General features: G+C 42.3%; 1 protein-coding gene across 1 annotated transcript in view; it reads right to left on the bottom strand.

The window, feature by feature from the left end:
• Nucleotides 1-13,437, bottom strand: part of SLC22A4 (solute carrier family 22 member 4) — a 50,521-nt gene extending 37,084 nt beyond the window's left edge. Inside the window, exon 1 of the mRNA XM_083428735.1 lies at nucleotides 12,832-13,437. Within this exon, the coding sequence (XP_083284861.1) occupies nucleotides 12,832-13,224 (393 nt within the window). The 5' untranslated portion in view covers nucleotides 13,225-13,437. The remainder of the gene's footprint in view (nucleotides 1-12,831) is intronic.
• Nucleotides 13,438-13,448: the final 11 nt, after the last annotated feature.

Here is a 13,448-nt window from a genome sequence, read left to right as displayed (position 1 = left end):
TAGGCAATGAGTTTCTGTCATTTGATTAAACATTATCACAGGGCAAAGTCTCTAGAAATTTGACATAAAACAATTTACTAGTGTGCAAGTAGGGACTGGAATCCCATACTAAAGGACTGGCCTTGGCTTTTTGCAATTATCAATCCCTCAACTTCATTACTATCCACTATGGATAGGATTCTTCCTTGCACTGGACCCCCGTTTGCACTCTCTCTTCATTGCCCGTGAACCATACAATGGGAAATTACTCTCTCTTCATTGCACTCTCTCGTCATTGCCTGTGAACCATACAATGGGATATTACTAGGAATAGGAGAGCTGCATGTGTAAGTTATTCTGAGACCACAGGGCAGGGTGCTGTGCCTCAATCATTGACCAGGGAACCAAGGGTCAATGAGAAGCTGTTGTCCCTGCCTCCCAGAAAGAACAGCATAGCAAAGGGAAGACAAACCTAGTTCCATCCATCAGCCAAATGAACAATGGCAGTGAGAACTTACAAGAACTATGCAGCTAAGAACTAGCACCCAAGTTCATTTGTTTTCTTCCTCAGTCACAAAACCTTTTCCTTCAAAACACACACACACTAAAACAAGAAAGTATTCAAAAATAATGAGCAAAAAGGAAGAATAATTCTCAGATACCAAAAATATATGCTGTTTTCAGGATGTTCAGTATGCTGGCAAGTTCATTATGCCTAAATCCTCAATCTTCTTGGCATCTTTGAGATGTATTTTTCCCCTTTTCATTCAGCACTTTAGATTCCAAGCCTGAGGCTAGAGGCTATCTTATTACTGGGAGCCTTTAGCTAACTAGCAGGGTACAGATATTTAAAATAAATATTCCAAGTCAGCACCATTCAGAATCCTCAAATGGATGCTGCTGACATAGTTTTACTGAGCAGAATGGGAGGACTGGACGGGATTAAGGCAGTACTCACAAGCCTCCTCATTTTCAGAGTGCTGTGACATACAGTTTGCATATGAGGCCTTATGCATGTCCAGGAAGGCGAGGTTGAGAGGGAGAGTTCTGTTATGCACATGTAGAGGAACACTGCCTATATGAATAAAGGATCTACCCTAACTATTAATATGAGATTATACGTGGTTGCAAGCTGCAAGAGAAAGTTGTGCCATGAGCACTAGTTCTGAGAATAATCAGAACATATAATCTCTCTAATGTGAGAAATTTCTCTAGTAATACACTTTCCTTGTGGCATAGAAAAGACTTTAGTAGTCTATTACCCAATCTGAAGTTACTAATTAACATACCTCTTTGCTCCAGGGTGCCACAGGCCACAGCCTTGCAAAGTTTCACAAAGATAGGATCCAATATTTACATATTCCTTGGAAAACCCTGAATACACAAAAGTGAAAAACAAATTTTCTTCATTCAAAACCCTATCAAAAGGCCACAGCAGTTTTATATTCACTGCTTTTATAAAACCTAAGATGACAATGCCTTGCCAAAAAGAATGGCTCTAGAATTATGAAAGCAACCATAATACCAAGCATGTGGAACTCAAAATAGCTATTGGTTGTCATGGCAAAAGGAAATTATTCATCATTACTACATGTGTTTACCAAAACAAAAGCTGGCATTAAAATCACATCAGTGGATTATGCAGAGTGGATTATACACAGAAACAGCAGTTTGTGTTGGAACTTTATTTAGATTTATTATTAGGAAATCATTTGGCAATCAAACAGAGTTATTATTAGGAAATCTCTTGGCAATAAAAAATAAAAAAAATATTTTATATAGTTCTCTACCCAGCAGGGGTAGGGCACATACTTGTGATAATTCTAACCATACACTCCCAACCTAAGGATCAAACAACAACCACCCCCGCCTTTCACAAGCACATGTTCAGAGACAGAACAAAGGAAAAAGAATGTACCTCAAGACAATAGTCTATGACAGTTCAGTCAAAGACTGTACTTATAGGTACTGTATCTCAAACCAAGAAGTACAGGAGGGAAATAATAAATGCCACAGACATACAAGTCCACAGCACATGCCCAATAGCTAAAGTAACATTTTGGAATATTACCAGAATGGATTCTGTTTGACTTCCAAGGTACGTCTGTATAATGAATTGAAAAAATATTTTTAAGATAATATTTGTAAAAAAACACACCCCAGAAACTTTTCTTTTGGGAATAATGGGGTCAGAGCTCCCTAAGCAGTATAGAAACTTATTTATGTATAGAACTACAGCTGCAAAAATGTTATTTGCCCAAAAATGGAAAGAAGAAGTTCTGACAAGAGAAGAATGGTTACAGAAATCAATGGAATATACAGAAATGGCAAAACTTACCAGAAGAATTAGAAATCAAGATAACAAACTCTTTATTAAGGATAGGAAATGGTTCATTGAAATACAAATTGTAAACAGATTAAGACGTTAGCCGGATTATTGTAAAAACCTGCAGTTTTCAAAACATATATAATAATAGAGGAATAAAAAGAATAAGACAAGATAATTTAGGATATGCAGGGAAAGATGAAAACAACTTTAAGGAACCACAGGAAGGGGGAGGGAAGTTGAGACTTAAAATGTTAAGAGTTATTGTTGAAATGTTTTCTTTTTGGTTATAATCTAAAATTATAAATAAATAAATAAACTTTTTAAAAATGAAATGCTATGTAATGTTATATCACACTCAGCTTTCAAAATTTCCCTCACTTTTGAAATGTATTTGCCATCTGGTATGGAGATTAGGTAGTAAAGAAGCACAAGCCTGCATCAGGCACAGCATGCTGGTGTCGGTAAGGCTACACAAGTAATTCAAATACTGCAAGAACAAGCTTAAAAAGGGAGAGGCAACAAAAATGTACTGTTTTATATGCTTAGACTGCATTATTAAATTGATATCAGACTGACTTTTTTTCCATGGGAAAGCTGTGTGTTTGAAGTCTTATGAAACATATTTAGGTTTTTCCCCCAAAAGAAAATTAGCTGTTATCCTAATTCTATTAAAGTAAGTGTCACAGATCCCATGACTTAAAGTGGATTAGGACTACTTCCCATAACATCCAGCCCTTTTCCAAAACATACTTTGCAGTCTGGAACATACTGAAACAATGGCAAATGTCCGTCCCCCCCCCCGCCTTCTATGGAAAATTTTGTTTTGGCAAAATCAACATAGCAGTCTGGCATTTTTGTTTATTTGATTTCTAAACCATGCTTTACTCAAAGATCACAGGGTGGTGTACACTATTAAGAACATAATTTATGGATCATAACAATGACGTAATAAAATAATCATAATAACTGTCGCTCCCACACACATTTAACAGGTCATAGATCAGGCATCCCCAACCTGCAGCCCTTTAAATGTTTTGGCCTACAACTCTCATATTCCCTAGCTAACAGGACCAGTGGTCAGGGATGATGGGAATTGTGGTCCAAAACATCTGGAGGGCCAAAGGTTGGGGATGTCTGTCAGAGATTATTTAATGGCCAAAGACCTGAGTACCTAAAGACATGTAATGATGACGCTAGGCAACCCTCTCTGAGACCATTCCACAGATAGGGAGCCACCACAGAAAAAGCCTGTTCTCATGTAGTCACCCTCCGAACTTCTTGGGTAGGGGAAACATAGAGAAGGGCTTGAGATGAGAAGCGCAGGGTCCTGGTCAGTTCAAACGTGGAGAGCCAGTCTCTAAGGTATTGAGGTCCTGAGCCATGTAAGGCTTTAGACATCAACACCAGCACTTTGAATTGGGCCTGAAAATTAACTGGCAGCCAGCGCAGTCAGGCCAGGATCAGCTCAAATCTTGTTCTGGCCATCAAATTTTGCACCAGCTGAAGTTTCTGAACCACCTTCAGATGTAGCCCCTCGCATGATGCATTGCAGTAATTCAACCCAGAGGTTACCAGAGTGTTGGCCACAGACTTTATAAGAAAGGCATAGAAACACATATAAATCTAATAAATAAAAATAAAAATAGAAGACTTAGTGAAGCAAAGACAGAGAACCACAGCTTTAGTGTTTCTGCTCTCCATTACGAGAGACTGTGGCATTTATTTATTTATTTTAAATAGCAACTGTCATCACCCATAAAAATGACATGGAATCATATTAATGAAATCATTTCAGTTAGGTTGTATTAAAAATAATCAGAGCAATGTCCGGCCACTGCATTAAAAAAAGACAGCAACAATAAACCCAGATCATATTGGCGTACAAACTAAAGATGACCGGAACATGAAATTGCTGCCTTATAGATGAAACAAAGCTGGAGAAAAGAAATACTATTGAAGTGCAAAGGAAGGGAGAGACATGAATGGGAAACAGCTGTTTGTTGGCCCAGCTTAAACTTGTTAGTGCAATGTATGCACGCTCACCTAGATACTGGGGGTGGGGGGCGGGGGGGCCGCTTCCCTACGGCCATTGCCCTAAGCACTTTTACATATTGAAGAATACAGTGCCATGTTTAGATTTTTATAATCTGGGTATCTGCACAAGCATATTGCTCCTGTAACATGGTGGCAAGGCCTTGAACAATGAATCCTTTGAGCTCTCATTTGTCTCAGATTTCTGCATCAAATGAATAATGATGCCCACATTTAATTAAGGAACAAACTAAGACATGAAAGAACTCAAAGTATTATTTTGATTCAAGTGTCTTTTATTTTTTGAAGCTGTGAAACTCCAAGTGAAAGTTCAGAATAGGAAGCTATGGATCTTTCAGACACTAACAGGTAAATAAACATGAATAATGCTGGAATTATTTTCAATGCTGTATAATTTAATAAGATGGAGTGGGATATAAATAAAAGTTGGGTTTAAGTTAGCTTTTGTTTTTTTAAAAAATTAATCCAGATATTTTATATCTCCGGGCTCACTATAAACTGCAGTTTTCCATTCTGGCTCCTTCTGGCCATGCATTGAGTCACTGGGTAATCCCTCCCCACAATAGATGTCAGTTTGAGAAAAGGGGTCTCCTCAGGACACTGTAGGGGAGGAAAGTGTTTGAATTCTTCTCCATGCCTGTCCTGATACAATTCATTATCAACCCTTCTCAACTAATGTAACCTGCATTTTTAAGAGCCTATGCATTAAACGCATAGATGAATTTAATCTATATAATTTGCATCTATCTAGTTTGCTCCTGAAAACCAAATGATCCTGCAACAACTTTTAAATCAAGGCAAGACAGGATTTTCACACTTTCTTCTTATTTCTACCTCATAATGTGCACAGTGCTAGCCAATATGAGTTAATTTCCTGTAATATGCTTTCGGTTCTTCTATCTCAAAGGAAAAACAGAAGTAAAGGAGAGAACTTTATTTTCTCCAGTCTAACCCCTGTGATGGTGCATTTCTGCTCTTCTCTCTGCGTTTACAAATCTTCTGTAACTGCGGGCCAAGAATGTAACTTTTTAAAATCTCAAAACGTCAGAGATTTTACTGCTCCCCAAAGGAAAAAGAAGTCATATTTTCCCATAACCAACACCAGTTTGGAAATGTTCACAGTAAACCACACAATAGATACTTCCGAAGTACCATTTGCGGCATGGTTCTGCTCTTTCCAGCTTTTCACTTCACAATTACCCAGCCCTCCATCACATATAAGCAAAGCAATCATGTTGCTCCTGCCACATTCACAATACACACTTTGTGGAAAGGCTGCTTTCTCACAGCCCCCATCTCCTTTCAATATCACCCTGCTTGCTGCATCTCCTAGCCCAAGTGTGCGGAATGTCTGGCCTTTCGGAAGTTGCTGAATTACAGCTCACATCATTCCTAGACATTGGGCATGCTTGCTAAGACTGATGGGAGTTGTAGTTCAGTGACATCTGGAGGGCCAAGGGTTGCCCACACCTGCCGAAGCCCCTGAGCTTTATCCTAGCTGGGGGACTGACTGGCTCAACAGTGCCACCTGTGAATTTAAAAAATTGGTCCAGCTAATGGAGGAGGCAAATGTACTATATAGGTAGGTATAGAAGACTACCTATATAGGTAGTTTGCAGGACCAAAGTCAAAGAAATATCAGTGGGTCTTCAACTGTAGGAATAATAACCATAAAGGGAACAGGAAGTGGTGCAAATTCCTGCAAGCTTTCTCATGTTCAGAAGGAACAACAACATTCTGAAACAGGTCAATACTTTCTTGTGCAATAATAATTGTGAACATTCCTGAGCCTTCACCAGTAATCAAAATAGTAGGGTGAGAACAGAAGATTGTTGACATAAATACCTTGCTCTGTTGTTTGTAACCACTGAACACAAAGACAATCAATATATGGGCAAATACAGTTATAGAAATAAATTGTAACTCATGGTGAATTGATAATAAACCAAGTCTTGCAGAGTTCAAGCACAATAGAGCACCTGTATTAGCCTAAGAAGCAAACGTCCATGAGCCTAAAACTCAACAAGCCTGCCTTCAGGGCAAATCCTGACAAAATAAAAAGCTGGTATCAATCTTTGGAAACCTGTGGGAAAGTAAAAATTAAACAAAGGGATAAAGTCATGGAAGCAGGTTCAAAAAGCTAACAAGATCAAGAGATGTTTCTGATATAATGTTCCTGGCTTAACAAACCATAGGTTTTTTTATGCCAGGAACAAGTTTCAGGTCCACTGTGCTACCTATCCTTTGCTCTACCCCTCATGCACCAGATTAATCCTTTTTAAATATAATTTATTTATCCCTTTCCAATTTTATAACAAAGCATACAAATAATGAAACCACATGTGTTTCTGTCTGTATACTCCATCAGTTTTATGTCAGTCTTCCTTGGTTGGAACTTTTTCTTCTTTCCATTTCTGCGCGTAAATAATAATAAGTCATTGTTGCATACATAATAAACTTTTTTTCCTGACATTTGGGTATCACCTGACCTATTATTCCCAAAAGTAAAGCTTCTGTTTTTTAATCTTACATAACCACCACATATGGCAAAAGGTACCCTCTTTTTCCTTAGACTTCCAGCACGTAACCATGCACCAGACTGAATCTGGTCTGCTATTCCATTAAATCATAAACTGAATTGTACTTCAGTGTTGGTTGATTCATCAGGATCCGAAACCACAGTTTGATTGTGGCTTCTGATAGAAAAAGTGAAATTAAACTAGTTTTCTGTTTTAGGCATAATAATGGGGAACTAGTTTAAAGAGACCAAAATCAAAGTACTGAAGCTGGCTTGCACGGGGAAGAAGCTAGGAGATTGGGATTGGGGAAGCACACAGGACAACTCATTCCCAACTAAGCCACGTATTTTATGTTCAATTTGGCCTAGAAACTCAAAACAGAGAAAAATATGCAGATCTCACTTATGGAAATTGTAGAAATAAGGCCAATTTGATTTAAAACAGCCCCGAATATGTACATTGGCTAAGTACTAAGCCCTTTCGACAGGGTGCCCTCCTTTAGCTTCATTTCTAATTACTCTTTTTTTTTTTTTACAATTAACAAAGACCTTTAAATCAAAGTAGAAGCTGGCCAAAGTATATGTGGGGAAAGCAGTACAATGAAGTAGTTTTGCCCCCATTTCCAAGAACCTAGTCCCCAAGTACCATCAAATGTTGAAACAATGCAGATGAAAAGATTTGTATCATGCTAATGCTTTCTGTCAAAATCGACAATGGACAACAGATGGCCCAACCGGTAAGCCTAGACAGCTATTATCTAGGGTAAATGCAGCTAAAATGGTGGCAAAAAGAATTGTTGCTAGGGAAGAAAACAGGGAGGGAAGAGCATCTGTTCCACATGTTCACATATATATTTTAATGCTGCAGTCCTTTAGGAGCACACAGAAATGTGGCCTATGGTTTCCAACTACGGTCTGCAGAAAAAACATGCTTCACCTGGACTGGATGCAATGGGGGAAACTATGCTTACAGCAAACCAGGATGTCAGCGGGGGGTGGGGTGGGTAGGATCAGAGTACATGAAAGAAGGATGGATAGGGAGCACGGAAGCCCCAGGCTAAGGTCTAAACCATCATCACGGAAACACATTGTAGTTTACAGTAGTTTCGCACAACATGGAGCTTGCATGCAGTCCACCTGCTGCCTCCCCCTCAGCCGTAGAGTGGCATCCTGAGGAGGAGGCAGCGGGCAGGTGCAAACCGCACATTGCCCTTTCAGACAGTGTGGAGCCTGCAGACACCCAAGCCACCACGTCACTCCCAGGAGACATGTGGCTCAGGTGCACTGCAGGCCCAAGTGCCCCCTGCCCCCTAGCTATGCCTCTGATAAGGCACACCTTAAAAAGCGTGCATAACACTTAAGTAGCCAGTGCATGTGGCTACACTGTAAATGAAAACATTTCATTTACTTATTTAAGGCATTTCTTCCATACCTTTTTATTTGCCCAGGCCTACCAGCTCTGCTTTGCTTATTGGCTTTTATTGGTTTTAACACCTTATTTGTATGTTATTTATAACAGTGTTCCAAATTACTGGTGCCATAATGTGAAAAACCTTGGTTTGCACAGAAACTGAATGAATATGAGTTAGCTGTGGGACAGTTAGGATGATTCAGCCACATGACGGTAGTGCTCTGGTAGGTGTATAATGCATTATAGGCCATTAGGACTTTATACACTAATATCTTGAACTTGGTAAATGTACCGGAAGCCAGTGTAGAGCTTTTAGCATCTGTGCAATACGCTAATGTGGAGCCGCTCTGGACCACACCATTCTACATTAGCTGAAATTTCCAAACCACCCCAAATGTAGCCTCACATAGAGCGCATTCCAATAGTACAGTGTAGAGGTTACTAAAGCCTCCATCACTAAGACCAAGCTATCGCTGTCAAGGAACAGGTGTAGATAGTATATGTGCCGGAAAAAGCACTATTGGCCACTGAGTGACAATGATGGATTTAAGAGTACTCCCAAGGAAGAGTGCAAACCTATCAAGAATAGGCAACCTGTGAATTTCTCAAACTTAGGAACCGCTTATCCATAGAGCTTCCATCTTAACAAGATTCAGCTTCAGATTACTGGCCCTCATCCAGCCCATCACTGACTCAAGCCATGTTGGTACAGAACTTGCATCGTCTCAATTGATTTCAGATGTGGCAGCGTAGTGTCTTCAGTATACTGATGACACCATGTTCCAAATATGTTCCAAATATCCCAATGGCTGCACCCAAAGGCTTCAATGTTATGTTAAAAAGCATTAGGGGCAAGATGGTAGGCATCAATAGGAAAAGGACTGAAAATAAGGCTGTCAATATCATAACCGAAATCATGAATCCATTTTGAATACTGTGTACAATTCTGGTCGGCTCATCTCAGAAGCAAGAGTACTGACCAACTCACCTATGAGGAAAGGTTACAACATTGAGCGCTTCTTAGTTTAGAGAAAAGGCAAGTGAGAGGTGACACAATTAGAGGTGTATAAAATTATGCATAGTCTGAAACAACGTGAATACAGTGTTTTCCCTCTCTCCTAACACTAGAAGTCAGACCACTATGGACTTTTGGAAGATTCCTGAATTTTTGAACATTCAGGACAGACAAAAGAAAGTAATTCTTCATGCAGCACATAGTTAAACTATGGAATTGGCTACCCAAGAGGTAGTCATGGCCATCTACTTAGATGGCTTTAAAGAGGATTAGAAAAATTCGTAGAAGATAAGGCTATCGGTAGCTACTAGTCAAGGTGGCCATGTTCTGCTTCACTATTTCACTGGGAATCACAGCAGTGAGAGCACTGTTGCATTCATGTCCTGCTTGTGACCTTCCTACAGGCTGGCCACTGAGAGAACATGATGCTACACTAGATGGACATCTGGCCTGATCCAGCAGGTTCTCCTTATGGTAGAAGGACCCCATAGTGCAAATGCCAGTGGGCTGATGGACAGTTGGACAAAGCCATACTCTGTGAACTGTCCTAAAGCTAGAAGTTAACAACAGGCAGCAACCATTTTACGCATATCTGATTGATGCACGACTGAAAACAGGGCATAATGGGGAGGGGTGGACTTATGCGCACTCTGCATAAGTCTTAACTTTTCATGGTCAGAATTTGGGGGGAAAGGGAGGCTTATATTCAGGCCAATTCAGTATTGCTGTTCTCCCTACCACACACACACACACACACACACACACACACACACACAGTTTTCCTACAAAGTCTGTTGCCTGCTTTGAATTACAGTGCCATCAATCCCACTGCACAAAGTCAGTTTAGGAGGATACTACGGTCAAGCAACAACAGGATTATACGGTACTCTCCTGCTCATGATAAAGGTCAGCTAACACTGTTTTATTATACTGTATCTGTTGCTGTTTTATGTGAGATACCCCAAGAGTTTTAAACTGAAAAGCAGCATCTAAACATTTTTTTAACAACAACAACAACATCCACCTCAACACAAGGTTTCCAAAATGCTGCTAGGGCAGGAACGAAGGGACAATATTATTGCCTATCACTGTAGGTGTCCCTGTACAACTCTATTCAACACAGCAACCACAACAGAAACAAATCCTAGGAGAAGAACTATTTTGTGAGTGGCTAGGAAATGCTCTCTCTGTCTTTCTGCAAAGTGAAGACTTTGAGGAAGTATTTAAGACTGGGAAACAACTGCACACATAATAAGAGCAAGAGCAAGCCAATGGCCCATCTAGTCCAACATTCTGTTTTCACAGTGGCCACCCAGAAACCTGTGAGAAACTCGCAAGCAGGATATGAGCACAGGAGCACTCTCTCCTCTGTGGCCTCCAGCAACTGGTATTAGGAAACATTATTGCATCCAGTGACTTAATGCACAGTCAGTCTTGTTGAAAGACCCCACATCAACTTAAAACTGCAGTTCACTGCCTACTGGTAAGATGTGGTGCTTTTTCAGATATTTCATAAGATCACAATAAAAATAATGGGCTTGGGTGTCTTATTCATAACCATATGTTCCGTTTCACTGACCCCATTTTCAGGACCAACAAGAGTCAGTTAAGAATAGTCAAGTCTTCATTTACGGTAAATGTCTAAACAGTATTAAACTACAGAAAGGATAGAGTTTAAATTGATAAGTCTTTCAAGCAGTCTCCCGGATAGCATCTATAACATGCAATGTAGCGGTTCCCAAACAAGCAAGTCTGAACAGTGGCCTGACCAGTTTACTGGGAGTAAATTCCATTGAGCTCAATGGGGCTTACTTTTGAGTCAGCAGGTATAGGATTGGACTGTTATTGTTACCACTCAAGTATATACAAAAGGTACGTGTTGGGTTTACCTAATCCATAATCCTCCAAATATTAAGCATGAATGTTTCAGAAATGAGTCAGAGTTTCAACTCTCATCTACAAAACAGTCTATTCCATTAGAACAATTGTTTGTGAAATAAATATTTTTTAAAAAATAAATGAAAGAGAAATCTGATGTGATCTCTAATTAGTTCTAGAGATTGGGTAATTATTACTACCAGATTTATCCTAGATTAGTTACGGTAATCTAATTTGTTTTGGACTGTGCTCCTTTCTTCTTCCCCTTAAGGAGGTGAAATAACATGTTTTTAAAATTGTATTATGACAACACCCTTTATATGACACACCCTTAGCTACCACATTGATGTTATTCCACACCAGTGCCCACACTTACACAGTTCAACAGAACTCTAAGGAGTTGATCTAATCTGACCTGACATAATTAGCATGCTAGCAATAGCTGTGTTTTTTATTTATTTACAGTAGCCTACCAGTCCAGGATACAGACGGCAATGGGAGGTACTTATGCAGTATTCTGGTTGCTGATCATAAGGGTGCCTTTATGTTTTCCTCCATATGGTAAGAAGAAGCTTGGGAAGGGAGTGACAGCTGGAGAACAACAGGCAGGGAGAAGGGTACAAAACAACAAATCTTTCCCAGCATCATGGCTCTATTACCCAGAAGAGCCTGATCCATCAGATAACTTAGAGCCTCACTCTGGTGTTGTGTTTTGCTGTCAGATTTTCTCTCTCTAATATGATTCCCTTGAGAGCAGAATCCATTAACACAAAATGTTATGGGTGCGTTCAGTTTATTTACACGTGTGAACCAAACCATCCACCTACACACAGCACATACAACACTTTGCAATGGAGCCAGTCCACACGTTCAACAGTCAGTGGTCTAATGGTGACGTATCACGACGTGGCATCAAGCGGCTATAAGAGTAGGGGCCCTAAATGTTTCCTGGGTTGGATGGGTAAACAGGTCCCTTATGGTACTGCTGGATCTTAGCCATACGAAGCTAAATGCATTGAACGGGATCTGTTACGTGGGCCCCAATGTATGCATGCACATTGCCTGAGGGCCTTTCTTGGTCCCTTCCTCATACACCCAAGAGATCACGAACAAAGCAGCATTGTCCCTACGCATGGAAGGGCGAGGAGCAGAGGCTTGTGCCACGACTTCAGAGAGGCAAACGGTGCAAGAGACAATGCCTCTGCCAGCCCGGCAACAACCGACCTCTCCAGAGAAGCAGGAAAGCATGAGGAGAAGACCCCGCGCAGCCTATATGCAACCCTTCCTCCGGGGAGCCAGGCGGCAGCAGAAACGAATACAACCGCGCGGGCGACACGTGCCCCCAGGACAGGCGCCGGAGCCGGCCTCCGCTCTTACGAAGGGGAGCTCGGCGGCGCGTCGGCCCCGGAGCGCATCTTCTGCGCGTGCTGCAGCCGACCAGGCCCCTCCTCGGAGCCCCGACCCGCTCCTCCATTTTCTGACTCCGAGGCTCCAGACACGCGCGCCTCCTTTCCCTCACGCCGGTTCATTCTCCCTTCCACCCACAGCTGACGCTTCCGCACACAAACACACACACGCGCCACAGCCCAGTCATAATAATCAGCCTCCCGAAGCAGCTGCTGCGGCGCCTGCCCGCCGCCCCTCCCTACCTCGCTGACGATGGTGGAGAGGTAGGGCTCTCGGCTGTACTCCCAGCCGTCCAGGCACTTCTCCTGCTCCACCTGGCTGAGGTTGACGTCCCGCCCGGGCACCAGGTTGCGGGCGGAGAAGTTGGCCAGGGCCTCCAGGCTGTAGCGGCGGCAGCGCGATGGGACCTGCCGCCCGCCGCGCTCCTCCAGCGGGATGCTGGCGTTGAGCCACTCGAGGCTCAGGTTGGCGCTGGCCGGCACCCGGCACCGGTGCTCGGGGGTGCCGGCCAAGAAGACGGCGGACATGCCGTTGAAGCCGTTGGGGATGATGCTGGCGCTGAGCAGGAAAAAGATGAGGCGCTGGAAGGGGCCCCACTCGCCCAGAAAGGCGATGATGTCGTCGTAATCTCGCATGGCGGCGGCGGGAGGCTGAGGGAGACGCAGCAGCGGAGCGCACACCGCCGAGTGGGTATGAGGCAGCGGCAGCCGCGCTGCGCTCTCTTGACTGGCTCTGTCATCTCTCCGGAGGTGGGGTCTTCCCTCGGCGGACTCCGCCTTTCCCGCGCACACCCCCTTCGCCTGGGCGACCGGCGCTAACCGGTCCTGACCGAGATAACCTTCGTTGGGGCTGCGAGCGG

Source organism: Podarcis tiliguerta (assembly GCF_965153285.1).
Source record: "Podarcis tiliguerta genome assembly, chromosome: 2".
In the NCBI taxonomy this organism is placed as follows: Eukaryota; Metazoa; Chordata; class Lepidosauria; order Squamata; family Lacertidae; genus Podarcis; species Podarcis tiliguerta.
The sequence above is the reverse complement of the archived record's forward strand: the minus strand, read 5'-3'. Positions and strand labels throughout refer to the sequence as shown.